This window comes from Daldinia loculata (assembly GCF_022478755.1).
Source record: "Daldinia loculata strain CBS 113971 unplaced genomic scaffold F4817scaffold_32, whole genome shotgun sequence".
In the NCBI taxonomy this organism is placed as follows: Eukaryota; Fungi; Ascomycota; class Sordariomycetes; order Xylariales; family Hypoxylaceae; genus Daldinia; species Daldinia loculata.
This window is the reverse complement of record NW_026054886.1, coordinates 160,241-186,211: the sequence shown is the minus strand read 5'-3', so window position 1 is coordinate 186,211 and position 25,971 is coordinate 160,241. Positions and strand designations below refer to the sequence as shown.

Sequence of the window (25,971 nt, the reverse complement as noted above, 5' to 3'; positions counted from 1 at the left end):
GACGACGACATCCACGGCTTTTCTACTTCGGCCTTGCCGGCCGGGACCAGAATGTCAATGGACAAAATATTCCCTGCACTGCGCCGCGCGTCTACATTTACCTATCTAAGATGCAGCCCGCTACTAGTTTCAATCCGATGTTCCGTAGTTGCACGCCGGTGGCTCCTTTTCATCCTTCCGTATGTTCCGCCCGCTATGCCGGGTGATGTGGCGGGCATATCTCCGGAATGCTTATTTACAACCATGTACCTAGGTAAATAGCCGACCTAGCCTAGCCTACCTAGCCTACCTAGCCTACCCGACGTCGACGGCCGTGTACCTTATTCGTACTAGTTATTCTAGTATAATCTCTGCGTTGTCAGATATTGACTCCGCCACGAGAACCCAGATCCACCTCGTAACCGCCGCGAGTAATGGGAATCACTGTCACTGCCTAGTGCCGCGCCATCTTTTGACAGGCTGGTAACGCTACTGCAAACAACCTTACCCTTTCGTATTCATGCCCGGCACTTGTACAATCAAGTACTAGATTATAATTGGGTACCTATTATCACCTCCGTTAGGAATTTCAAGATAGCCGACTTCAGGATCCAATTTCGATTCTTCCCTATTGGATGGCTACGCACTAAAATCAATCACGATGGTCTTTGCCCAGAACTAGAAATACTATTCCCTACGGGGTTGGGCGAATGAAAATTTACATACCAGGTACTTTACCTACCTTACATAGTAGGTAGTTGCTCGAGACCAGACCACTTAAATCCCCTCAGGGGTATGTTTGGAAAAGTAGGTGAGTGTTTTTTCAAAACATGTTCCTTTCGATCCGAGTGTAATTCGACTTACATGGTACCCTCTCATAAACCACGATGCCGGATGCCCACTCTCCTGTCGAGCTACGGCCACTAGCAGACTCAATATCGGGTGATCGCATTTGAGTTTGAGATCCTACTCAACACTAAAAGTCACCAAACCAGCCCAAGAGAGGAAGCTGGCGTAGTGGGGCTCTTCAAGGTCAAGGGGTTGATAGTCGTGACAAAGTCGGTAGCCGGTGATACGAGTCAATCCCATTGCGAATTGTATACGCATGCGTCGTTGGGTGGTCTCTGTCAATACGAACTTGTATCTGGGCGTATGGGCTGAGATTTCCTTGATGTCTCATTGATCTTAGGACCTTGACGGAAGGGTGAAACCTGTATTACTTACGCCAGTAACGTGATCCTGTCGCAGCGTAAGGCATTGAGTTGAATATTGGGGATTCACGACATATGCCCAGCGTGTTTGCGCATGAAAATAAGACGGGTCTAGAGTATATTATGTTACTCATCAATAGCCGCGAGCCGTTAACAGGTTGATTAAGTAGCCTCGCGTTATATTACCCTTCTTCTGTATTGTTATAGTCGATAGATTCGTGCTGATGTATCTAACTGGGGGTATGCAAGGAAAAATAAATTAAGTAGTAAAACGCCAGAGAGAATAGTCCATGTTTACCCCATTTAATACCAGTCCTCAACCTCAACGTGCATACTCTGTATCTGGTCATATCACCCAAGTTGGTCGTATGACGAAACAGTCACACCTGGAATATGCATACTGTACTCACGTAGGAATGATCTTCAGGATCTTTACACGTTATTTCGTCCCGCCAGGGAACACCAAACGTTACTCGCGTCCTGCAAGATCTTGTACGAGATCTGATCCGTTCCTAGCCGAAACAGCTTCCTTGACTTATCTAGACATGTCTCTCATTACGAGACCGAGACCTAACGGCTCATGAGGCGGGGGAGCTAGACAGCAGCAGTAAGAATTATCACAAGCAGAAACATGTTTTATTTTATTCGTTTTTCCCTGTTCGCCTCTTTGCGGTCCGGCCCGGCTGTGCCACGAGCATAGTCATACGTGATCAAAGACAACACGGCCCAGTTAAACTTCCACGCAGGGAACCGCCCTTCTGAAACAACACGTAAGCCGCCACCTGCTTTGCTTGATAGAGCGCAAAGCGTCTCGACTAGGTAAACGTCCCCTAGGATGGGAAATGGGAAATGCGAGCTGCAGCTTTCGGGCACCGTCTTGCAGAGATCGGGAGTTGCCCTTTTACCGGTCGTCCAATATGGAGTCTAAATTCGACTCGATGTAGGAAACCAAGATGGCGCTGCAGATGGCTCGGCAATCCGGGCCGGGCGGCGCAGATGATGCTCGGACTTAAGCCATGCCCGCCACATAGTTAGATCTCGTTTCGACTAAAGGGCGGAGTCTGAGACGATATTAAAATCTGACTTCAAGCCCGCTGACTACCTTAGGTACATAAGACTAGATACAATATGCTATAATTGAAGCAAGTTGCAGTTGCCGCTCGGGTTGTTATAATTCCCGGTTGACCGCTCGTTATCTTACAGAGTGAAAGATACCTAGGATACCTAGGCTGGTTGAAGGATATGTGACATTGGTCTACTAGAGTTGTAAGTCTGTACTTGATCTGCATATTCTCATATCCCTAAGCTTTGGCAAGGGGCTTTATCCTTCTCTACCTAAACCAATAAGAAGGTAGCCAGAAATGTAATGCTAAATCGATAGCAGATAGTACCTACCAATGTAAGGGATTAGTTACCTACCTCCTAGTTATATAGTCTATCGCTGATCGAAAGAGGTACTATCTTAACTACTACCCATAAACTTACAGACACCGAATAGTACAGACTAAAGGCTTTAAAATATAGTAGTAATTGTTCCTATATAGCAGGCTTATCCCAGTATCAAGAGTAGTTGAAGCATTTGCCTTAAGGCCTATATTATATATAGGAAGACCTATGTTTGAAACCAGGTCAATTACTTTGATTCCATCCCGTACGCTTCTGGGGACCGACTAATCGTGGGCTGAAAGATAACTGGTAGAAGACAGGTAGGCACTAGACTATACAGCTAGACGTAAATTTCAATTGCAATGACCAGGAGTGGTAAGGGAGGACAGGTCGCTCCTAACTAATAGCACATTGTTCTCTCACTTAATGTCTCCTTATACTACAGAACCTCCCTAGTACCTGTCACTAGCAAACGTAGAGTCCTGACCGGTCAGCTCACTTCAGCAAGGAGCGTGTTCGCTGAATAATAGAACATCTCGCTTCCAAAGGTTTAATCTGAAAAGTAACTGTAGGCCTACTATTTCATCTAGGATGGCCCTAACTAGTATTTATATATATTAATGTATCTCAACGAAATTCAGTAACTGTAAGTGAACTGGAGCTGGATAGGTAGCATGGATGCTCCCACTTGGCCCTATCCTAGAAAACACCGTTACTAAACAATGCATAGGACGTCTTTGGCGACGACCCAGGAAGTTAGCTAGCGAGCTACTTCAGGCAGGGCCCCTAGAAGACTTGGTGGTTGCCGCTATATTCTCAGAGTTAATCGTATCGACCCTGAGAACGTGAATCTTCTTGCTACTACTATGTTGAGCTATGCCTAGGTCAGTGAAGTACAAGTAGTATATATATAGACGTAGCCGGTCACTTGAATGATAACTCCACAATTCCTTTGGCGAGAAAGCCGCCATACATCAAATTGATCAAGATAAATTTAAAATCAGTCGCTGTCTATGCTTGGTATAGGATATACCTAGGGGAAATCTACGGGCAAAATAATCGCCAACGAACAAATCCATCGTGTATGCACCTCGGCAACATAACGCCATAGCGATCAAATAGGCATGCGTAGTCGACCTGCTTGACGACATCGACATGCCACTAGTTCATATCACGTCATCCTGGCATGGAGTCTGAACCTCTCACTTGGCCCGACCGGCTCTCAGCCTATGAACCTCCACATCCGCTGCTTCTAAACCGCCCGAGTAGGTGCTCTACGTCGGGGATTGGGAGGTCTTTCCAACCCATACCTTCCTGCTCCCTATCGCCGATGTCTATAACGGCGCTTACGAGGCTCTTGGTGATCTCGTCTGTCACCGTGCTGTCGTGGTTGTACCCCGGGTGCTTGTCTACGAAGTGCCGGATCCACTTCGCTGCCGTCCAGAGCTCACCGCTGGCGCGCATACGAATGAGGTCGAGATACGTTGAGAGCTCGCACCGCGTCTGTACGTCCACATTCACGGAGTCAAGGTAGCTCTCTACAATGGGAATAAGACCCGGGAAGCTGTGCTCGTCCGATTGTGAACCGTTGATGATCTCGTCGACCGTCATGAGCGTATACTCATCCTCGACAGGCCCGAAGGGTGTAGAAGGTCGGCTAGCCGTGGGCGAACCCGAACGGGACGTAGCGCTACTGCGCACCTGTCTGTTCGGGAATGGGTTCTTCCGGAAGTAGAATTTCTTCTCCAGGACGGCGTCTCTAGCATGAGCGGTCTCCATATTCTCATCTACCTTGACGATTGGGATATAGAAGTTCAAATCGAAGCTTAGGATTGCGCGTGTTATTAGAACCATGAAGACGGCAAAAGCCGCGTTCTCGAAGTCCGTGATCTGGATCTCCATTGGGCGAAACTCGACTCGCCAGCCGATATCAGAGCCCGGTGGCGGCGGCTTGAACCGCATATGTTGCCAGTTGGTGCTCTGGATGTTCTCGAAATGATCGGCCTTTGTTAAATCAAGTTCCTTAAGATCTTCACTGAAGATTACAATAGGATCTCGGATGAACAGGTGCGCAAAGTGTGTCGCAAGGCGATCGTCCATGCCACCTTCGAGGAGCTCTGCCTTAATATCTTCATCGATAACAAGGTTAGGATCGAAGTACTCCTGTCGAAGGCGCTCATCGGTGCTTATATAAGTGGAGTTAGATGCGTAACGCGATTTGGGTATGCGCCATCGGCTGTTTTTCAGGGGCTTGACAATAATTAGTTACTTAGAGCCGGTTGAGTTGTTTATAGGTTAGGTAGGCATGAACTCACCTTCTCTCCTAATTCTTCAGGGGTTCGATCATCTACGGCTCGGCTGATTTGGTTCCAGCGGACATCGGTATCGGCTAGGAACCCCTTATAAATAGGGGTCGCTGCCGTTAGAGCCAACATGATGGGGCCAATTGGACTTAGCTGGTCATACATCCTTCTACCCTCGATGATGTTCTTCGCCTGGAACGTAATCTGTAAGCAGCAGCTTCCCATTCCAAATGCCATAGCGTCCATGTGGATAAAATTGTCCGGGGCTGCACCGTTTCTCACATCGTCGTCCTCCGGCCAGTTGTGCAGATCATAGTTCACCGTAGGATCCTTCCAAGGAATTGGCGTCTTTTGATCGTGGAAGACTGGAACGTTCACCTGAACCTTCCGCCCGCGCCTCCAGCGGATATTCGCCGCTAGCGTTGGAAACCGAATATGCGGATTAGCAATCTCGTCTGGCACGAATTGTGACCGCAGCTTTGGCCCGGATGGTGGGTAGTAAGGATCCGTAAAGACACCCGGAACACCTAGGCGAGGGAATGTTGTGAGTGTAATAGGATATTCTTCAGCCTGCATGTGTTCTTTGGCTATCTTCCTCCTAGGATCTAGTTAGCTTAGAGTAAGAACGCGACGCGCAAAGTACAAGATGAGAATACCTGTTTTTCATATCGGGCTCGACGCCCAAAAGTTCCTTGAATCCGATGCCCCATGGCTTGCCTGGAGTAGCCTCAAGCATAAATCTACCAAATTCAGGGTGGAACACCGGTAACGGATTCGATCTCTGCGACTCGAGTTCCTGTAGTGCCGGAACGCATCCGCCTTTATCGGAGAGTTCTTCATCGGCCGCCAAGGCTTTGAGGATATCGGCCTGCCGAAGCGAAAGGAGAACTTTAGGATCATCCTTAGAATATTTCACGACCAAGTACTCTATCTACGGAGTCGTTAACAGGACTACCTTCTTAGTGGCACAACATGGTGCAAGAGGTACCTCATCACCCCACAACATAGCATCTCGTTCCTTATGCTTAGCCTTATTCCAAATCTCTAGGAGTTGCTACGATAGGTCAGCTAGTTTTCAGAACAGTAGCAGGGGCTGCGGTGATAAGGAACTACCTTGATGCCCCATTCCCTAACCTGATGCGCATGCTGCTGTGCGTCCGGCCAATCAAGAGCCGTTCCTAAAGCTCTATAAATCGATGTTAATGACCTCATAACTAGATCGGTCCCTAGATCGGTCCCCGTGTATCAATCGATCAAGGAAATACGTACAGTAAACCCATATTTGCCGTTGAAAATCCGCCGCTGTATGGCCTGATGAGATAAAAGTAGTATTCCTTCTTTGATAAGTTCCAGAGCTCGGATAGATACGTCGGTATATTTATCGACGAGATGCTAAGTGATGATGTTTGCTTGGGGAGGAGAACAGGACTTTTAAGATAAAGATAATTAATAGGAATGGATAATCAACTGGCAACTTCGAGGGCCGTTAGTATTTAATCTTAAACTTCCAAATTTGCTCTACCGCAAGCTCTAGTTGTATCGCCTACCCTATCCGTATTACGGACTGGCCGTATCGTGAAAGGAGACAGGCTTTTTGAGCGGCGTCGACAGCCGGCTCTTACAGTGCTGTCATAAAATACGCCTCTTTTCCTTCAGATTGTAACCCCCACGAATTAGAGTCAGGCTTTCGAAGCCATAATCACGAATAGGAATATAGATGCAAGCTGGTGGGTGGTACGGTGTTGTCAACTGCGCATCGAAGCACGCAATTCCTCAATCATACCACTGGTCCGACTGACGCTTTTTCTCTAGATCTAGAGCTCTTAGCGGCAATCCCTTGTTTCTTGATGCGTAAAATAATTGCAGGAGACGTGGGAGTGTTGAAAGAAGCGAAGTCAGATTGGCACCAAGCTGACAAGATATATATTTGAGTGGTTCGTCTTATTATGAACTTATTATTAGTGTTTTTTTTTTTTCCTCTCTTCTTTTTCTTTTCCCCCCCTAGTTTGCCTACTCCTTTGTGGGGGGCTCTAGGCTCTAGAATTGATTATTAAGGGCCAGATGCCGACCGAAGCCGCAAATGGATTAGAAATACAAATTTACATTTACAGCATTAGTAGCATCGATTGATCATACTATCATAGAAGCTGGAGTGAGATTAGATCAAAGTCTAGTTCCCCGATAACAGCTGCCCATTACATAACCCCATTAACCCCGGCGCGGCCCGCCTCGGCAAATGAGAAGAGATGTGGCAGTGCACACTTTTATCCTACGGTACCTGGGTACCTAGGTAGGTACCTACTTAAGCCTGTGGCGCTATCACCTACTTCATCATTAACACCATTAACACCCCATGTATATCATGACCTCGAGGATCAATTACTTATTGCGTCGACCCAAATGCAACCTTGGAGATGTTCTGCAGTGCCCCTGATGGCGGCTAAGCATGAGTCTGACTGGACAATCCAGCCAGCTCGGTGTCAATGAGGCGCAGATGCATCCACGAATCGAAGAGGATAATTCTTGGTAAAAGTGAAGTAGGACATAATATAGGTCCTAGGACATGTTCATAAATGCAACTCTCTTTTACCGATTTAACACGATTTTACACTTTACAAACTGATGTTAGAGACCTTAATATTAACAACCCAGCTATGTATAAGTTAATTGCCCTGAACAACGCGGATGATATAAGTGAGAACCTAGAAACCTCACTATCTACTCAACCTACCCTTGCTAGTCAAGGCAGTTTTCAGAGCCTTGCGAATACCAGGTCACACGCCCGAGCACTAGACCATTCTCTTTCAATATCTACTACAGAGCGGAACCGCTCTCAAGTCGGGAATTACACTCGTCGGTCTTCCAGACTATACAAACGTTATCATATAAATCTCAACAGGAAAAGGCCAAACTCATCTAATCAGTCATCAAGCAAAGACCGTTTTTATTCAAAATGTATATCACCCGAAGAGCAAGGGGTCGGAGGTCACCACCTCGAAAGCATCCTCCAGCGACTTTCAGAAACGGCAGTAAACCAGGATCGGCTTCTAACTTTACTTCATAGAACGCATGATAAACAAGGAAGCTTAACATTCCCGTTCTCTCATGTCCATGTCAACCATTCCCGGCCAAACCCTATCAAATTCAGCCCTTCATCTCTGCAGAAGTACGTTCAGAATACGTTGCATCCAGACTCGGTCCGGTTATGTGATATGTTCTTAGCAAGATACAACCTTCCACATGTTCTATCCGGATCATATGATCCGATCGAACTAATCCATGCACACGGCTGGGAGCAGGAAGGTTGCGGCGAAACCACCTTGGTAATTCAAGATCCTAGTGAGGACGCGCAGATGATAGAAGTGCCATGGAAACACATTGACTAGACCGGAGAACCGCTTCTCGCCTTGAAGCTCACCCGAGTCGCGTCCCTGATTAAAAAACATTGGTTATATCAAGGGAGGTCGATACGGAACTTGGATGAAGTTGGGGTACCGTTCGAAACAGACGAGTTTGCAGATTCTGTTATCTTCCTAAATTGTCCGGGCTTCACGAAAGCTTTGTTATACCAGTCAGGTTACGATTCCTATGGCGCTCATTTTTCTCGAGAACCCTGGCTGAGCGGGAAACGCTCGCTTTTGCGTCAACTCCAGGTGACATTGAACCCTAGCCCTGCAAGACGCGTATAGCTGACAAGGAATACTAGCCTGACGATGATAGGTTGCATGTTGATCGATCTTGTCCTTGGGATGGGAAAGTTTTCGGACGAATATGGTAAGTCACCTTCTTCGAAACCCGACGAATAGCCACATCTAATTCGGTAAATCAAGGCAAGTGTTCCACACCCGACGGCTCCTTAGCTTCGCTTGCATATACCTCGCTCTATCTCAGATGAGTGTTGCTGGCGACACTAGGCAAGGGATACTAGGAACCAAGAAGGCATTGCGCTTCCTGAGCCGTCACACGTCTAACTGGCCGCGGTTCATGCAAACCAGCGAAGTCTGGCTGTCATCCAGCTGGATTCATATTCATTTCCACCTCCGGGTTCTATCGGCGGGGAAGAAGTACTTACCCAGTACCAACAAACTTTGGCCAAAAAATGGACTTCGTCCTTCCCGCGTCTCCGGCGTGCTTGCCTCCCTAGACGGCGTAGATAGCATCGGAATCATCGAGGAGAGGTTTTCTCTTGCGATAGTAACTTCTCACACGGCAGATATGCCACCATATACCATCTTTTACCTTAGCGACTCCGAGTACCGGCGCCTCTTCATGGAAAGCGAACAACCGCTGGACATGCCCAGTCAAGGAAGATTTACGGGAATTGCCGTATATCTTAAAGTTCTACTTTCCATCTTCCCTATATGGAAGCGTAAGTGGGTTGAGACGCTGAATGAAATTGATAAGTTAGTTGGTGTAGAGGTAATAGCCTATTAAATATTCCCCTTTTAAGGCCTCGCTGACGTAGTCAGATCGATGAGTTATTTGACCCGAAACGCGACGGCGCTACCATGATGTTTGATAGCACCTTCGAGAGGTCTCGGCTTTACTTCACAGTTCTCCAGGCGCTGAGGATATTTTCCGAATGGATTCAGGAGAGTGGACGGGAGCTCCAACAGCTCAAGCAAGACTTTGATGCGAATATCCAATCTAGCGGAACTCGCCGTGGCTCTATTGGTTCGAGCTCCGGCAGCGAATCCCCAAACTTTTTCATGATCATGAAAGAGATCGACGAGGCGTGGGAGAAGGTTATATCAATTCACGGCGCCTCTTCAAAGTCCCTCATAGATCGTATAGAAAAGAAGGAAGAAGAGATCAAAAGTTTTAGAGACGGCGTGAGTACATGTCTAAGGTCGATATATATCTTAGAGTTCGCTAATAAGATTATGTACTCAGCTCTTCAGTGCTACTTCAGTGCGCGAGGCATCACGAGCAACGATCTTGAACCAGTACATTCTAGTATTCACAATCGTCACCATATTCTATCTTCCCCTAAGCTACGTTTCTGTACGTTCCCCCATCACCTCCTACGCGAAATAACTTCTTATCTAATTATATCATCCCAAGTCTTTATTTAGCATGGGCATATTCGCCTACGACGATGCTGGACTAGGGCAATCTTCGTTCCTAATTTCCACAGTCCTGATAGCGCTGGCCACCTGGACGATATCAGCTATCGTACTTTGGTTAGTTCACGACGACAAAAGGCTATCTAAATTCAAGCTGTTACTAGGAAGCCTTCGATGGAAGACATTTCATTCTCCGCGAAGGCGTGCGTTTGAGGAGAAAACAGAATCTATATTTCACAGCGTATAAAACATAGCAGAATCTCCCTCGGTGGACGTTTTTGGGGGATATAAATCGTGCGGCCTACGTACTTCAACACGAATAAGTTTAATCATGCCGAGGATCATGCCGAGGTAGATGTATACCGTAGCCACGTACTCTCGGGAGAAACTAGCCCAGAACCCCAAGTTCTCTTCTATTTTATTATTTTATTATTTTTCTATGTTTTTTCTTTTCTGATATTCTAATCCACCTTCCGCAGCGAATTATAATGCTCCCCAAGGCCGTACCCATGGCGATAATACGCCAGCCATATCCTCTGCCTCTCCGCACCCCCCCCCTTATCCGTACTCGGCTCGATGGTCTCCGTCCGCCCGTCCTGCAGCACCTTAATCTCGACATCGTACGCGTTCGCCAATGCCGATAACTCAAGTTGCCCTCCCCACTCCGCTGTGTCCCGGATCTTCGGCACGTACGTGTCCAGCGGCTCCTCCAGGAACGGCGCGAAGTCGTCCGCGTGCGCTTCCATGTAGTCCGTTGCTGCCTGCCGTACTACTCTGTACGCCGGCTTGCCTTTTGTCTCTGTGTCCGGGCCGAGTGGTATGTCTCGCGTTTGTAGCTGGTCTGCTATGGCGGAGAATAGACAGTGCCCGTCTGGCTGTATCTCCTTCTCGACTAGGTTGTTAGCCTTGAATTCTTTGAGCAGGTATGTCTTCTCGATTTTCCGGTGGTCTGTCATGTTGGCTGCCTCTTGCTCGGCGGCTATGGTGGCTGCTTCTTGTTCTGCTGCCCTCCGCGCCATCCGCTCCTTTTGGCGGTTCCGCTTCTTGGGCTGCTGTTGTTGTGTCGCCGGGTCGGATTCTGGTGGCGGGGAGATGGTTATATCTTTTAATTGCTCTGTTATCCCATTCGTCGCGCCTCTGTTGAGATTTTGTTCTTGCAAAGCTTCTTGTTGTTCTTGTTGTTCTTGTTCCTCTATTTCGCCCGTTGCACGTCCCTCGCTGTCGCCGTCGCCATCTCCGTTTATCGCAGCAATCTCTTGTTCCTGTTTCCCTTTTAACTGCCTCTCAAGCTCGGCGCATTCATCGTTGACACCCTTCCGCGTCTTTTTTGTCGCATTCTTCTTCTTGTTCGTGATTCGCGCTTGCAATTCGCGCTGTTCTTTACGATGCCGAGCCTGAATAGCCTCTAAGGACTCCATGATAGTTTGAAGGGAGGATATCGTCTCAATTTATTTGGCGGTCGTGGTTTAATCTTAGGAAGTCAACTAGGGGTCCTTAGAGACTCTTCAATATCGTAAACGATTTCGAGTTGAAATCTAGATAATCTAGATAATCTAGATAGAAGGTTAAATTATTTATTTCAACGCGGGGTGAAGTCGTTATTTTCAATGGTTATTTTCAATGGCAGGCCACAAGCTATAGGTACCTAGGTACAACTTTACGCGGTATAGTGGGGTAGCTCACCCAAGTACCACTAAGGTACCACCTAAGGAGGCACTTTATTAGGAGGTACCTTAAGGCTTAAGCACATATTCATACATGCCATGGCATAACTTCGATATTCTCAAGGATAAAACATATCAATACACAACTCATACTCGAAAGCATAAAGCATATAATTAATCAGACTTGAAATCATCTCATGAATGCCATAAAAACTCATCGATTTGCTAGAATGGTTCGTAAGCAACTGACCTAACTATTCAGTTTAGAGACATTAGGTATATATAAAAGGAGAATGTCAATAACGCCCAAACAATGACACACGGTTAACGGTCCACTGGCGTAACCGCAACTTTTCTGAATCCCCCTATACCCTATCTTGCAAACCGAGTCATATCGCCCGTCTATCCAGCATAGAAAAAGTGTTTGACGCCAGGTCCTGGAGATAGGCTACATTTGTACATATCCTAGGCGTATAAATCTCAAAAGACCTAATTACGCTCTGAGTCTCAGCCGCTTTACCGTCTGGAGAAGCAGCACATGATTCCGGTTCGGCCCAAGAACCAGCAACATCCGATGAAACGGACGAGGGACATGGCTGCGGTGGCGATAAGAAGGAACTTGAAGAATTGCGCCGTTCGGTCTGACGTAGTACCCTATGATTCAGTTAGCATAAAACTCTTCGCCATCTATTTCAACTAACGAATCAAACTTACCCCAACACCGAATGTGGATAGCTTGTCACTAGTTACACCCACGATAAGAGCGCAGTTCGAGAACAACCACGCAACGACTAGCGATGTTCGGAAGGACTTGTACGAGTCCTCAAGATCCTTGCTGTCATCCTCAGGCTCCGGCTTGAAGGGAGCCAAAGCACGCTTGACTGTCTGCTCAAACTGGCTGTCGATATCCTCCTGGGGCTTGTCGATTTCTTCAATGGCGGCTTCACCCTTTTCATCCTTCACAACCTGAGCCTTTGGTAAGGCTTCGGCTTTATCCGAACCCTTGGTACCCCATGAGACATCGTGCCAGTTGTTGAAAGCGTAAACCATCAGAATGTTGATGTACGTCGACATGAGGACCAGGTACTGCGGGAACGAGTGGAACATGTGCCACGGGTCCAGGTACATGAACGATGCGATGAAGTACAAACCAAATGTCGCAAGTAACGCCAGGATAATAATAGCCACCTCAGATTGGCCCGTAAACATATCCTTGAGAGCATCGCCAGCACTTTCGCCCGAGGGCAAATTTTGCGGCTGGAAAGCATTTACGACAAGATAACCAGACAAGATGAGGACGTAGATCTGAATAAATCCGAACAAGCCAAACGACGCAATGTATGACCACTTGGAACCCTTGGGACGATTACCAAGCGCCAGGATAAACTGAAGAATCAGGAAGGCAATGTACAGGTACTCGAGGATGATGTTGACAATAGGGGTAGCAGTATCACCGAAAGGCCATCCGTGTTTCTCAGCAGAAGTCGAACTGGCTTCCGTGTGTGCTCCGACCAAATCCATAAGAACCGTTGTTGTCAGGTAATACGATGCCAAACTAAACCAGGTGAACAATACGTTTGCGATGTTGTAGATAAGCTGAATGTGCAAGAAGAACATGCGGACGATGTTATGACCACTCTTGTACATACGACCGAAGTGCATCAGCGAGTAAAGCGAGGCGGCGAACGAACCGTTGAGCCAACGTCGTCGCTGACTGATGAATTCGGGAGCACCTTCAGGAACATCAGTCTCACCCTTGGCAGCTTTGATATACGACAGATGCCATTTAGACCCAGCTTTGGCGACAAGCTCGAAACACAAGATACGATCTTCGGCCAAGAACATGTTCTTCTTGAAGATGTTCATGCCTTCGATACCCTTGGGGCCGAGAATCTTGGAAAGAGTATGGTCACCGTGGAAGTATTGGTCCAGAGGTCGACCCATGATAGCTCGGAATCGGTATGCCGAGAAGGCACCAGGCAACACAGACACGTAGCCGAAAGAGCTTTCTAGAGGCTTGTCCAAAATATTAGAGATCTTGTACTCGAAATTCTGGACGGCGACAAGAGGGTTCATCAACTTCTTGCCGCCTTTGCCTAACATAGCGTGGATTTCACCACAAGCTCCACCAAGATCCTTGTCGTTGTAAAAGCCTTCCCAAAGCGCAAGGAGCGACTTGGGTCCCGGTTTGGTACCAGCATCAAGAAGAATGCACACTTCAGGGTTCAAGATCCTGCCAAATGCATTAAATAACCAACGATGAGAGTTGATCTTCTTGGTGTTCTTCTGCTTTAGACAGAAAATCATCTGGACGGGCGGCAAGGTCTGGGGGCTGTCGTCCACTGGTCTAATGAGCTGTTGGTTTGGCGTAACAGACAGCTGAGTAGTGTACTCGAAGACATGAGCAACAGTCTCTTTGCCATTGACCTCCTTTTTCACGACACCATCCTGGAAGACACCAATGGTGGCCAAGACGTCTAGTGTTTCCTTGTCTGCCTTGTCAATACCATCGAAAACAAAACAGACTACAATCTTTTGCCAGGCAGGGCCGCCCTTATTCCAGAAAGTAGATTTCTTCAGGTTGACGATGTCGCGAACATTCTGCATAACACCGTGAAGTGTTCGCGAAAAAAGTTGCTTGTCTTCGTTGTAGTAAGTAATAGCGATCAGAAGCTCTGTGTGTCTGTTATACATTCGAGGCCGAAGATCGTAACCGTTTTTCAGAGTAAAATCGTTCGGGTCGCAGGTAGCAGCAGTGTATCGCATGTTGAGAAACTCGCCGCTGCCGCTCTCAGTATCCCGGTACTTGGCCTGTACAGCGTTCTTGATAGCACTGGGTACGGGATAATCGGCGCTGAGAACGGACCCTTGAACTAGTTTAACCCTTCGGGTAGCATAACGCTTTAAACCACCGCCAGCACCGCCTGGTTGCTGACGACGTAGCCAACCCTCATCGCTGTCGACAGTAGATGCAGGTCTGCCATATCCGAAGCCGGTATCCTCAAGCTGATGCCCACCATAGCCACCTGCAAACTCACCGGGATATTGAGGTGCTGGCGACTGTGTAGGGGGAGGAGCGGTTGTAGCGTACGACTCGGTAAGACTGTAAGCCGAGACTGGGCGTGCGGGAGGAGTATTGGTACCCAGCCGATCCTGTTCGTAATGAAGACCAGGAGTCTGTCCTAGGAGATGACGCTGTGATTCATCATCGTCCTGCTCAAGGGGAGGTAGATGATACTGTATGCGACGAGGTACAAATTAGCTGTGTGACCTTGCAGATGGACGAACCCAAAGCGATGGTTAAGGTTAAAACTTTACCGTGCTGCTAGCAGGCATGTCTTGAAGACGGTGCCCGTCGTAGTCGTCACCGTGACCACCGTTGTAAGCCATTTTGACTATCGGCTACACCAGCCAGTCTTAAACAACAAGGTCGCAACCCGTTTAATTTATATTATTTAGTATTTGTTTTCCGATGCTCGGTGTTGTGTTGATTCCTCAACACTGCGACGAACAATGCAAGATCCAGGGGCCACGCGAGAATCAAGGTTTCCCCCCCACACGATAAAGTATTAAAGTGAAAGCGGCCGGTCTGCAGGTGAGACCAATACTGCAAGAATAAGTAATAAAAGAGGGAAGGGTATCGAGCGATTTGATGAATCAATCACCCAGTGCTCGAAGACATAGGGGGAAGTCTTGCGATGGGTGAAAACAGGTGTAGGTGTTCTAAGGGGAAAGATGAAGAAAGGGCGGTCGTTCGTATTTTTCTTTTTCAGGTTGGGATGGGATCCGCGTCGGGACAGAGAGGCCCCTAACACAAGTACATAAAAGGAGACATGCAGGAAAAGAGACTGAGTATGTACATGTACCTCCTGTAGTACCCACCACCAGCAGGCTCGCAGACCTGATAGCACTTATTCACACTTATTTTTACCAGGGCTGATGTGGCTTAGCACGAATTACAAGTGACTCAGCCGTTACGTTACTGCTATGCAGCCCGCTGTGAAGCAGGTCGCCTTTGTCATGCTCTATGTATCATCTGCGCTAGTATAATAGTACAGTTACCAAGCTGCATCTTAATTGGTTGAAATGAAACCCGCATACCTGTTTTCCAACTGCCAGATACTTAGGTAGGTACTTAACGGGCACAAAACTCATCCGTCACCTGCTTTCCTTAAGAGACAAACATGTCACCTACATCACTTAGTTAATATGATATGCATCTAGTTCTCGTGATGGCCTACTAGATGTTTGTTAATGTTATTCTATGTTGATTTCTTTAAGCATCTCCTATAGTGTCACAATGTCAGTAAGACAGGTAGAGGACCTGGGAAGTGAAAAAAAGAAGTGCATGCAGTAATGGAAGACTTCAACTTGCAGGTTTTTGAGATGGATCCAACCTTCAGGCTATCAGCCACAAATACGAGCTAGCAAATAGCATCAACACATACGTACAGGTCAGCACAGGGATAACGTATAAGACAAGCGGCGGGCAGGCATCCCTACTGACTAACATCCTGCCTTTTTCAAATTCTCTAGAAATATCATAGTTTAGGTGCCTAAGTAACTAATGTTTTCCGGTTATATTCCAGTAATTATGTGGTAAATACTACCTCTAAGAACTAAGATGCATGTAGGTATGCACCGCAAGTTTGTCCTCTATTAAAGAATAAGTACGAATTATGGCCAATCTGTTAAGTGCACATTCCCTGTATTGTAATTTTTTCAGGGGATGGCTGATTTGTCTGTTGGCAACCTCAGCTTGCCGTTAGCTTGAAACTGAGTCTCCATATTTTCCCCAATGCCCTACGTGTACTGCTTATACGTACCTAATTCACCTAGTAAGGTGCCTAATAAGTAATAACATTGCTGAATAGAAACACTATGTAATATATATTCCTTGGCTTATTTCTGTAAATCTAAAAAAAAATAGTTCGTAAATACCTTCAAGCACCATATTTACAACAGTCACGGTTAAGTTGAACGTACGGAATACATGTTTGTATCTCATGTCAAGATATAAGGGTCCCTTTGGGCTAAAAATAGCCAGAAATAGGAGAGCTTGGTGGAGATTTAGTAGCCTCATTGGGTGGAGTGAATCCCCTTCCTTGTGGATACGAAGAATGAGGCGGTGCAAGATTCGGTAACAATAACTTCCTCGTCGCGTATGTCGATCTTATCTGCCTCTACTATCTCACATCAGTATCATGCTAGCCTTCGCTGGTTATGTGCCATAGAGTCACTATGTACGGATGAGAGCAACAGCAACCTTACTTATAAACCTTGGCCATCCCGTACATAATAATCAACAATTACTACGTATATAGTCACTAACAAGCGTTGCATCCAGCCTTACAAACGTTTAGGTACTTTTAGATCTACCTACATGTACTTCTTCCATAAGCTGTATATATGAAGTCAGCTACACAACTCCTCGAGTTTCATGTGGGATGGATTAGACATATATTTCAGGTAGGTATCTGTGTAGGTATTGTCAAGTGTATTGGTCCATTTCGCATTCAGCCTCGGTGTTAGGGCCACCAAGTTAACTCATCAGGATTTTTGGCCATTCTACCGCATTAGTGCGTGTCTTGTACACTTTACCTTTCACTATGCTTCATCGCTAGAGAGGTCTAAAGATCAAACCCGACATACTATCTATAATAGCATGCTGAACAAGACTAATAGATTGTACACTCAACCGTCGGTCTACCTGTAAGTATGACTTGTTTATAGTTACATCTATCCCCCTCGTCGGGATACGGGCGCAATCGTCTTATAGGCAAAGTCTATGGCGTCCCTCTACTATTTTCAACGTTTCTCGCCATGTTGTTTTGGACGGATTCCTTCGACAAATACACTGGAGCCTTAAATCTCTTAAAACTCCAATTTACTTGGGCCAAATCGTATATCGGCACTGTTCATATTTCTACAAATTGTCTTTTATACAATTCCCTGCCTATAAGATTTTTTTTTTTAAAAAAATGCATGATCTAATCTACACCCGTTTCTTACAATTTTGTCCACTCCAAGCAGCTACGTTTATGCAATTGTTAAGCGATCTTTCTTGGGAGATGTAAAAAGAAAATAGCTAGGGGACTATTTATATTTAATCCCCATTGTTCGCGGGAAAAAAGGCAAGGCAACCCCCAAAATCTCGGGGAGGCAGAAGTACGAAAATACTAGACGGCACTTGGAGGACGCGGGCAATGATTCGCCCTAATTAGATTGATTGATTGATTGATTGATTGATTGATTGATTGCTTGCTGACCCAAGATGCCGGCGATATAATTCCATCTCCGGGAGCGAACATCCAATTCGATGATATTCTAGGCGAGGGACCGGATCATTTAAAAAAGATATTGCTTCGTACGCCACCAAGAACTTGGTCTTAGAATACTATAGTATCTAGGTACCTACCTCATAACGTAACACCCTCACGTGCAGGCAGAGCAGACAAGTAAAAAAATAAAAATTAATAATAAATAAAAATAAAAATAAAAATCATTGAACGGCCTGTCGCGTGGGTCTATAGATCTATGTAAAAGTTCTAGCCCTACCCAATTACATTCGGTACATAACAACATATGTACACGAATGTGTGTATGTACATGGTGCGCAAACTTGTCAAAGATGATTCTTTCTACTCCGTATAGGTTTTATTTTCTATTTCGGGACTCTTTGAGTGAAGACGGATAGAAATGCTTATTCTACAAGAGTAACTTGGAAATATGGAAATGATTGATGATGTAGTCTTTGTTCTCTCCTCTTTGACACATGTCTATTTTCGATTGTGTTTTAAGCTGTTCCTGGATCAGAAGGTACAAAATATCTACAGTCCTGGAGGATTATTTAGCAGCGACTAGCGGTCCAATGAAAAAGCGCCGTTGGTCCCTGCCAGACCAGTTTGTTTCGCCTAATTTAGCAATTTTGTTATTCTGTACAACGCTCTCGCGCTGGGCAAGTGGTACGTACCCGTAAATCGATCCATTATTCTTGCTCCTTATGGGTGTTTCGCCCAGGACTACAGGACTACAAGGCATATCCCTCAATTAATGAAGCCGAACTAACCTTGTCCGCTATGCTCCCATCTGCCCATCGGCCCCATCCCCTCTTGCAGTTCGCAGTTCGCAGTTCGTAGTGTAGTTCGCACTCTCCCACCTTCCAGGCCTTCTTTCCCACGCACCCCCCCTCTGCCCACTCTGTACTCTGTGGGATCCATCCTCATTCAATTCTCTTTCCTCTTGCCAATTCATCTCTCCTGTCATACTCTAACCACGCTGCAAATTCAAATAAAAAGTATCGCTCGCACAAGCTGCAATCGATACTACAGTGGACTTCGTTAAATGTTCTTTTCCATGGCAACCTAGGTTGCACTTATTCGAATTCATTTCTTTGAGCTAGTCTCTCTGTCACTCGTTTATCTTCCCATCAATTAAATCATTGCCTATAACGCCAACATTCCCGCGCGGCCCCCTTCTTCCATCCAAACCCACTCAATTCAACATCACGACGAACACGACCGACGCTTGACGCTTCCGTGTCGTTCAATCTCACTTTATAACCATCGAGGCGAAAAAAAGAACGAAGACGTTGCGCTTAGATACCTATTAATCGCCAATTAAGACGCTTTAGTCAGGTAGACCGATCTGCAGTAAGGTCCATCTTACCGCCAAGCCAAATTCTTCAACGTCTAGCATCATATTGTCGATCCTTATCGAGGCATCGATTCCGAGTCCCTTAAAAGTCTAGACCGTCAAGTCATCTTTTTACGTCAGGGCCAGAGTTTCCCTCTTCCAGGTAGCAATGGCAGGCGTTCCCGGCTTCGTTGGGTTCTCCCTAAGTAAGTTTAGTTCTCTTCATTCTAGATTACCACCTCTAACACCTGATGTCCAGACGAAGATGTCCCGTCATCCTTCTCCAAAAGACAAAATGGCTGCGTAAAGTGCGAGAGTGGTGCGCCGACGTGTCCCAGTTGTGCCGACGATGAAATATGCCAATTTAGTGTTCAGACCTGCACTGATTGCCCCCAGGCCTTCTGTTTAAAAGATCCAACCGCCGATACTACTGCTCCCCAAGTCAGTAAAGGACCGAATTCTGGTGCGATTGCGGGTGGCGTGGTGGGAGGCTTGGCTGCTGTCGCAATTATCACTTATTTAGTCTGGAGGTTCTGTATCAAGAGTAAGAGGTCTCGATATGAAGCAGAGCCGTGGCAAGGAGACGTGGAGCATACGAAGGAGGCTATGAGTATGCCAAATGAGTTAGACGCATCAGGCCGATCGAAGCGAGCATCGACACATACCGTACACTCTATCGCATCTACCGTCCTAACCCGCGCTTCGAACATTATCCAGATCGCATACATTCCTGGAGTAACCAACCGAGCTACGCCTACATCACCAACTCTACTTGTTCCTCCAGTACCACCGATTCCTATCGCGCACTCGGACAGCGGCAGCAACTCGCCCTTCGACGAACAGCGTTTCTTCGTTCCTGGCGACCTTCGAGACTCGACGTACTCGGGCATATCCGGTTACAGTGACCGTTCGTCAGTTGCCCGAACGTCGTATGCTCCACGATCGAGTGTTGCATCTACTATATATGGAAAGAACGCCGTTATTTCCCCTCTCCCAGCTCAGAAGGGCAATTTCCTCAAACCGTCCATCATCAGCGTTAAGTCGCGCGCTCCTAGCAGTAATAGCGGCAGTTCAACGCCGCCTGTGCCAGCTGTCGACTACGAAAAATACGATCAACCACCTGTTTCTCCAGCCTTCAGTATCGGCGCTACCTTTTTCAAAAACGCTAGCGCTTCAACAGCGACTGCTGTGCGGCCTCAAATGGTCCGTGTTGGCAGCGGACCCAAGACAGTTGATGTAAAATCGAAATCTTCCCCCGACGATATTGAAGGGTCCGATAACCCGCACAAGGAGAGAGAGTCAAATGCGGTGACAATAATTGAGGATACGCCGGTTGTAGATCAGGGTCCCTTTGCAGATCCACCTAGCCGTGCGAACAAAAACAACAGCTCCCTTAGTGCAGTAATGGGAGACTCGAACAGAAGGGTCGACAGAAGCAAATCCTTGACAGGGCGAGACGGCAGCCCGTTCGGCGACGAAAATGCCTTACGAGACTAATCTAACCGCGATCTAACATGACGTCTACCATCATGACGGGATATGGGAAATGCGTGACAAATGGGGATATACTCGTCTACTTGACACTACTTCTAGTATTTACTTAGTCTGGACTTTTTTTTTCTTTGATATTGTTAGTCGGTCGGCAAGCCAGCTTTTGTTGATTCTTTTCATACCACCTACTGCGACCTTGGGATCGCAGTGGGACGAGTGCTGGGCTGGATCTTTACGGTACGGCGTCTCGGTTTGGAGATACGAATGAAATGGGACAGTTTATAGTGCCCTCGTGTAGATGGTTGCTGATGTCGCCATTGCGGCTAGCCTGTCTTTTGCTACCTATGTATTGTGTTGCGCCTTTTTTGTAAGCCTCTAGGGCCCCGAGGACAAACAATACGATCTATTCCAACGCTACCATACTTTGATAGTTATCATCAATGTGACTTAGGTCTTATAAATCTGTGGAACTGTGCTGAGATTATTCGTAAAGGGTAAGAAAATAATATTAATAGCCACCTTTACCCTATACGAGTCGTATGCGTTGTTCATTAATAGCAATCCCTACAACAGCGTAAATGCAGCTTTGAAGGGTCTTTCAAAACAGTGGCAGTCCTATTGTCTATTTAATCGACATACCAAGTCCAAAATAACATCAAGGCGAGTACCTTGGATACAATTCACCGCGGTTTTACTCCATACCAACTAGTATAGAAAGTCCTAACAATAAGATCAGTGTTAGCCACGTATTCTTAATATTGCGTCTTATCTTACCCCCTTTACCTCGGTCTGACAGTCCGGCCAGTGTGGTATCGATCTCAGCAGTTTCTCAAGTTGAAATGGACCTTATAATTACGGTATGGGACTGATGTTATATCATATATATTCGTAGCCCCATGCACTTGCGGTGTATATAACCCTTTGGTCTTGACCAGGCCGCGATGGCCAGCATGATGCCGAAATAACGCTAAAATACTCTTACGTACCTCCAGCCCGAGTGTAATTCCACTAGCATTCTTAGTGCTCTCGGCTAGCCGAACCGAGTCGACATATTCTTACAAGCTCAGGCTCGCATTACGCGTCTCGGGTTCCGTACTTTCATTAGATCACTAACTAGGCTGGGTAGACAGGTTAGACAGGTAAGTATATCTGCCCGACGCGGCATGATGCTTATGCCAAGGTGTTGATGTTGACATAGCGGCCCGAGGAAGACTCGTACTGCAGGCTTTCAAGTACTCGCTGCATGCACCCATCCGTTGTCCGACCGGAGAGGCGTCCAGGCGGAGAGAGATTATAAGTGGTATATACCTAGGTACCTAAGTTATATTGGATGAAGAATATAAGTATATCTCTCTACTATGCCGCTGCTGCTTAATGTTTCCATCGGAGAACGGAGTAGATGGTGGGCGTCTGGTATGTATCCAGATATTCAAACCCACCAGTGATGTTCATACCACTCCCTAATGAGAGCATAATGTGCTACCCTTACTATATATCCCTATCTTAATCATATGTACTTAGTCGGATAAGGGGTATACGCATTTTTATAAGCCATCTCGATCCAATGTTCTGGAACACCAAAACATACATACCTAGGCAGACGGGATAACTAGAATTCTCTCTTGAAATATCGACATTTACATCATGCATTAGATAGGTATCCATGGATGCAGTCTGTCTATCTGTCTATATGCCAATTATATAAGTATATGCGCTAGACATCATAAGAAACTAATGCATTTACATGCACGTATGTTATCGGTTCGCACAGCTAAAACTCCCGATTTCCATTTTTAGATAGACAGAAAGGCTTTTGTGACGAGAATACAGTTTGCTTATGTTAGGTAGTAACTTAATACTTAACTATATGCTCCATGTCTCTGTCAGTACCCGAATGCGCGTATACCCACGCTCCCTAGGCAATATATTGAAGAGTGAGTCCATCTAGTTAACTTGGGCAATTTTCCTCAGTTTACTACTACTCACCAAGGACAATTAGAACGTGCTAAAATAGAGTTATGCTGTACCACAATAGAGAATCCAAGCCGAGATGCCAGTGAAGAAGGTAAACATTACCTTAGGAGGTACTTATTTGACAAAGACAGGTAACCCTACATGTACGTTGTTAGGTGTATCGGCCTCTTGCATCTGCATCTGCAACTGCAACCATCTCATGGCCTCCCCCGGCTGCTGCATGTATAGGTAAATACCTCTTAACCTATCACACCGGGGGCAAACTATACATTAGCAACTATTCTTAGATTCAGTAGTAATATTGCCTGTACAACAGCAATAGTTGTTGTGTGAGCGAACGGTTGGAACGGGGGCTTTTCCTTTCTGGTAATGGAAGCTACGAGATCACGTACAGACCGGTTGTTAGTATCATATACTAATCGTAGCACACGTAGGTACCTTAGGTACTTATATGTATATACTCTATTAGGATTCCAGATGAGATGAGACATCTAGAACAACGGATACTTTCAGTATATATGCCTAGGTATTTAAGGTACCTAGGTAGCCACGAGCTCCCGTGGTTTAGTCTTGGAGTTTCTTGCGGAACGACAAAGTCATTTCTATGCCTTCTAGGTTTACCTCATCATATATGCCGAGTAACCTACTAGACAACTGTTGCTTCCCGAATAATAGGTTCTCCCCTGAGCAATATTGTCCCTTTGTGGAGGGAGGGAAGTTACTATTCCACGTCTCCATTCTGAAATCGAAGAACATACCACTTATTCTTACGGATAACCAACTGATTTACATGTGTAAATAAATGGAGACATAGTCAAGTGTTAATACTACTTGTTGTACCGTTAATAAACATTGTGGGTGTCTTTTGTAGGTTTAGGTGTCTCACTATATAGCCCATTAGACTGATGGAAATCTTACCTATATACATTCGTACAGCGTATAAGCTAGTAGAAAACCCCTTTCTATATATGTTCGAGTTAAAGAAAAGGGAGTCTTTATAGTATGTCTTGTTACTACTTATATGTGTACTAGAAACTTGTATGATACATCCTATGATAGTTTATGCTTTGAAAACGGGAATCCTAAGTATGCCACTATGGGAATAATAATATACCTATCTATTCAAAGTGGCTTTGGCCTTTCATAATCAATATAAGCTTGCTATTAACACATTATACTTGTCCTTATTGTCTAGTTAAACGTGGCAATTTAGTAAAATAGGAGCTGTAGACTTTAACGCGTTGGTATTTGATAGATACCTATGTTTATATTTGGTCTTTTCTGGCACGTCCTATGAAGACACAGGTTAGGATCTGCTAGACATGATTGGGTTACGGATGTGCTTTCGAGATGTAGGTTTAACGGAAACGGGTTTCTACAAGACCGAATACACACACATATATATAACAGATACAACATATCTGGGAGTAATAATTACTAGAGCTGACAACGCGGAGTCGCATCGATCTTAAGATTCGACATGATAACAGATTACTATCCTCTTCCGGAATTATTGCCTAGGTACCTAAGGCAATGATACACAAGCTCCGGATTTGTCAAGTGTGAAGGAAGACAAGAAAAAAGGGGAAATGGGGGTGAAACCCTAGATCTATCTACTGGATGCACTCCGCATTCTAGAAGGAGAAATATCTGTGGCAAACATTCTTAATGCTTACTCTGCATGAACAACAGCATTCTCCCTGCAGGTAAACGAGTCTCATATCTAGATAGATTTCCAGGGGACGACCACCCACGTAGAGGAATGCAGGTTCGACAGCCGTGGGGGAAGCGTGGGAGGCAAGCCATATGCCAGCCACTTATGCAGCGTGACGTACGTATATACATCCCATTTATGTAAGGTGAATCTTCCGAGCCTAGAAATGGGCAAAGATGGGGGACGCTTAAAGTGCTTGGCCAAGGTACCTGTTTTATAGGGGTCTATATTTGGAATGCGTATCTTTCCTTGCGTTGGACTAACCGGCTCTTACCTGCATGCTTTATCAAGATGTATCTTGATATCATGAGTGGAAACGGCATTACGACTTCTCCTATATCTTTAAGATCACCGTTCATAATGCGGATGGGGAGACACCAACGCTGACAGTACGAACACTCTTCAGCTTATGTATGCAAGACCTACCGCATAAGGTAAAAGCGACCCCCGCAAGAAGACTCGGAAGCCCCCCAAGACATGATCCCACGCCCAGCTAAAGCATAAACATGGCTAGATTCCCTTACGTTAAGGGGGGAAACTTCTCATGCAGCGAAAACGCCGACCGTTAGGCCCGAAATTATACGGTCGAAGAGAGCGCATATGGCGTTGCCGACGAAAAGGATGTGCGCCGCGCTGAAAAAAAAAAAAATGGACGTGTTTTCTCTTACTAACTACCACGCGGTGTCCAAGCGCACAAGCTTGAAAGACAAGAAAAAAAAAAAAAAAAGCCCCGAAGGAAGTCGGCGATAATCCCTTGCCGGCGGGGAGGAAAAGGTTCGAGAATTGTTCCGCGTGCTCGGCGTAAAACTCGATCCTATTCGTGGATGGGTAGGCGGGCAGCGTGGACGAAGGGAAAAAAAAAAAAAAAAAAGACGTCGAGACTTACCGTAAATGCCGACATCGAAGCCGCGCTCGCCCGCGTCCACACACGCACGTACCAGCACAGGCTCGCTGTCGGGAAGGATCGCGACCCCTGGGCGAGTTTTCGCTGCTCGCACACCGGTCAATAGTGGGAGACGGGACGGCCCGGCCGAGAAAGGAAGGAGAAACAGCGCAGGGATTTATAGGATGGGAAAAGGGAAACCTTTTCCTACCCTCCCCCAAGAGTTCTCTCTGGAATTCCGCGGCAGATGTTGGTTAAATCAGCCAGATCATGGGACAACCGTAGCGTTTGCGTTTCTGCAGCACGACTGAAACGGTAGAGACAACTGCTCTCCTTTTGTATGTAGACGGCGATGTGTCCTGTACCGTGGACATATGTACCACGTGCTGACGTGGTAATGCTCGCTTGCTCAGATACCTGTTATATCTACGTGCTCCCGAGCAGCCAGCCCACTCTCGACGTATGTACATACGTCCTCGAGTTTTCCGGCTCGGATGTACGCTAAGCGTTGTTATGTGCAGATGATGCTTAAGCCAACGTGGCACGTGGGGGGGGGGGGGGGGGGGGGGGGGGGCAACCCGCCAAGGTTTTTAAGGGAGGGTATGATTGAATTTATGAAGGGTGGATGGGGGGGTTATGTTTTTTGTGGTTTTATTTTCACATCA

The 25,971-nt window shown here is 46.3% G+C and overlaps 5 protein-coding genes across 5 annotated transcripts; 2 read left to right on the top strand and 3 right to left on the bottom strand.

The window, feature by feature from the left end:
- Positions 1-3,803: 3,803 nt before the first annotated feature.
- Positions 3,804-6,159, bottom strand: F4817DRAFT_359484 (GCS-domain-containing protein; the record flags this gene model as incomplete). The annotated part of the gene is made up of 6 exons (XM_049306167.1): positions 3,804-4,826; positions 4,892-5,477; positions 5,536-5,810; positions 5,868-5,933; positions 5,993-6,065; positions 6,149-6,159. 6 exons carry the CDS (start codon positions 6,157-6,159, stop codon positions 3,804-3,806), a joined length of 2,034 nt encoding a protein of 677 aa, XP_049157992.1.
- Positions 6,160-8,587: 2,428 nt separating this feature from the next.
- F4817DRAFT_149355 (uncharacterized protein) lies at positions 8,588-10,299 on the top strand. Its single transcript, XM_049297958.1, has 5 exons — positions 8,588-8,653; positions 8,710-9,298; positions 9,349-9,711; positions 9,773-9,883; positions 9,944-10,299. The coding sequence occupies exons 2-5, from the start codon at positions 8,771-8,773 to the stop codon at positions 10,190-10,192; spliced, it is 1,251 nt and encodes a 416-aa protein (XP_049157991.1). The 5' UTR covers positions 8,588-8,653; positions 8,710-8,770; the 3' UTR covers positions 10,193-10,299.
- F4817DRAFT_149368 (cysteine proteinase) lies at positions 10,181-11,540 on the bottom strand. The gene has a single exon (XM_049297959.1). The coding sequence runs from the start codon at positions 11,361-11,363 to the stop codon at positions 10,407-10,409; it is 957 nt and encodes a 318-aa protein (XP_049157990.1). The 5' UTR covers positions 11,364-11,540; the 3' UTR covers positions 10,181-10,406.
- A 136-nt stretch (positions 11,541-11,676) lies between these two features.
- F4817DRAFT_340980 (glycosyltransferase family 2 protein) lies at positions 11,677-15,437 on the bottom strand. Its single transcript, XM_049303704.1, has 3 exons — positions 14,928-15,437; positions 12,324-14,846; positions 11,677-12,263 (listed from the first exon to the last, which is right to left on the bottom strand). Exons 1-3 carry the CDS (start codon positions 14,997-14,999, stop codon positions 12,126-12,128), a joined length of 2,733 nt encoding a protein of 910 aa, XP_049157989.1. The 5' UTR covers positions 15,000-15,437; the 3' UTR covers positions 11,677-12,125.
- Positions 15,438-19,413: 3,976 nt separating this feature from the next.
- F4817DRAFT_316980 (uncharacterized protein) lies at positions 19,414-20,741 on the top strand (the record flags this gene model as incomplete). Its single annotated transcript, XM_049300753.1, has 2 exons — positions 19,414-19,450; positions 19,504-20,741. The coding sequence occupies 2 exons, from the start codon at positions 19,414-19,416 to the stop codon at positions 20,739-20,741; spliced, it is 1,275 nt and encodes a 424-aa protein (XP_049157988.1).
- Between the last annotated feature and the right edge of the window lie 5,230 nt (positions 20,742-25,971).

Coding starts and splice junctions, on each gene's coding strand:
- F4817DRAFT_149355 (XM_049297958.1), top strand. CDS start 8,771: ATGAGTGTTGCTGGCGACACTAGGCAAGGGATACTAGGAACCAAGAAG. Junction 9,712..9,772: donor TCAAAAGTTTTAGAGACGGC/GTGAGTACATGT, acceptor TTATGTACTCAG/CTCTTCAGTGCTACTTCAGT. Junction 9,884..9,943: donor TTCCCCTAAGCTACGTTTCT/GTACGTTCCCCC, acceptor TATCATCCCAAG/TCTTTATTTAGCATGGGCAT.
- F4817DRAFT_149368 (XM_049297959.1), bottom strand. CDS start 11,363: ATGGAGTCCTTAGAGGCTATTCAGGCTCGGCATCGTAAAGAACAGCGC.
- F4817DRAFT_340980 (XM_049303704.1), bottom strand. CDS start 14,999: ATGGCTTACAACGGTGGTCACGGTGACGACTACGACGGGCACCGTCTT. Junction 14,847..14,927: donor ACATGCCTGCTAGCAGCACG/GTAAAGTTTTAA, acceptor CGTCGCATACAG/TATCATCTACCTCCCCTTGA. Junction 12,264..12,323: donor TATCCACATTCGGTGTTGGG/GTAAGTTTGATT, acceptor ACTGAATCATAG/GGTACTACGTCAGACCGAAC.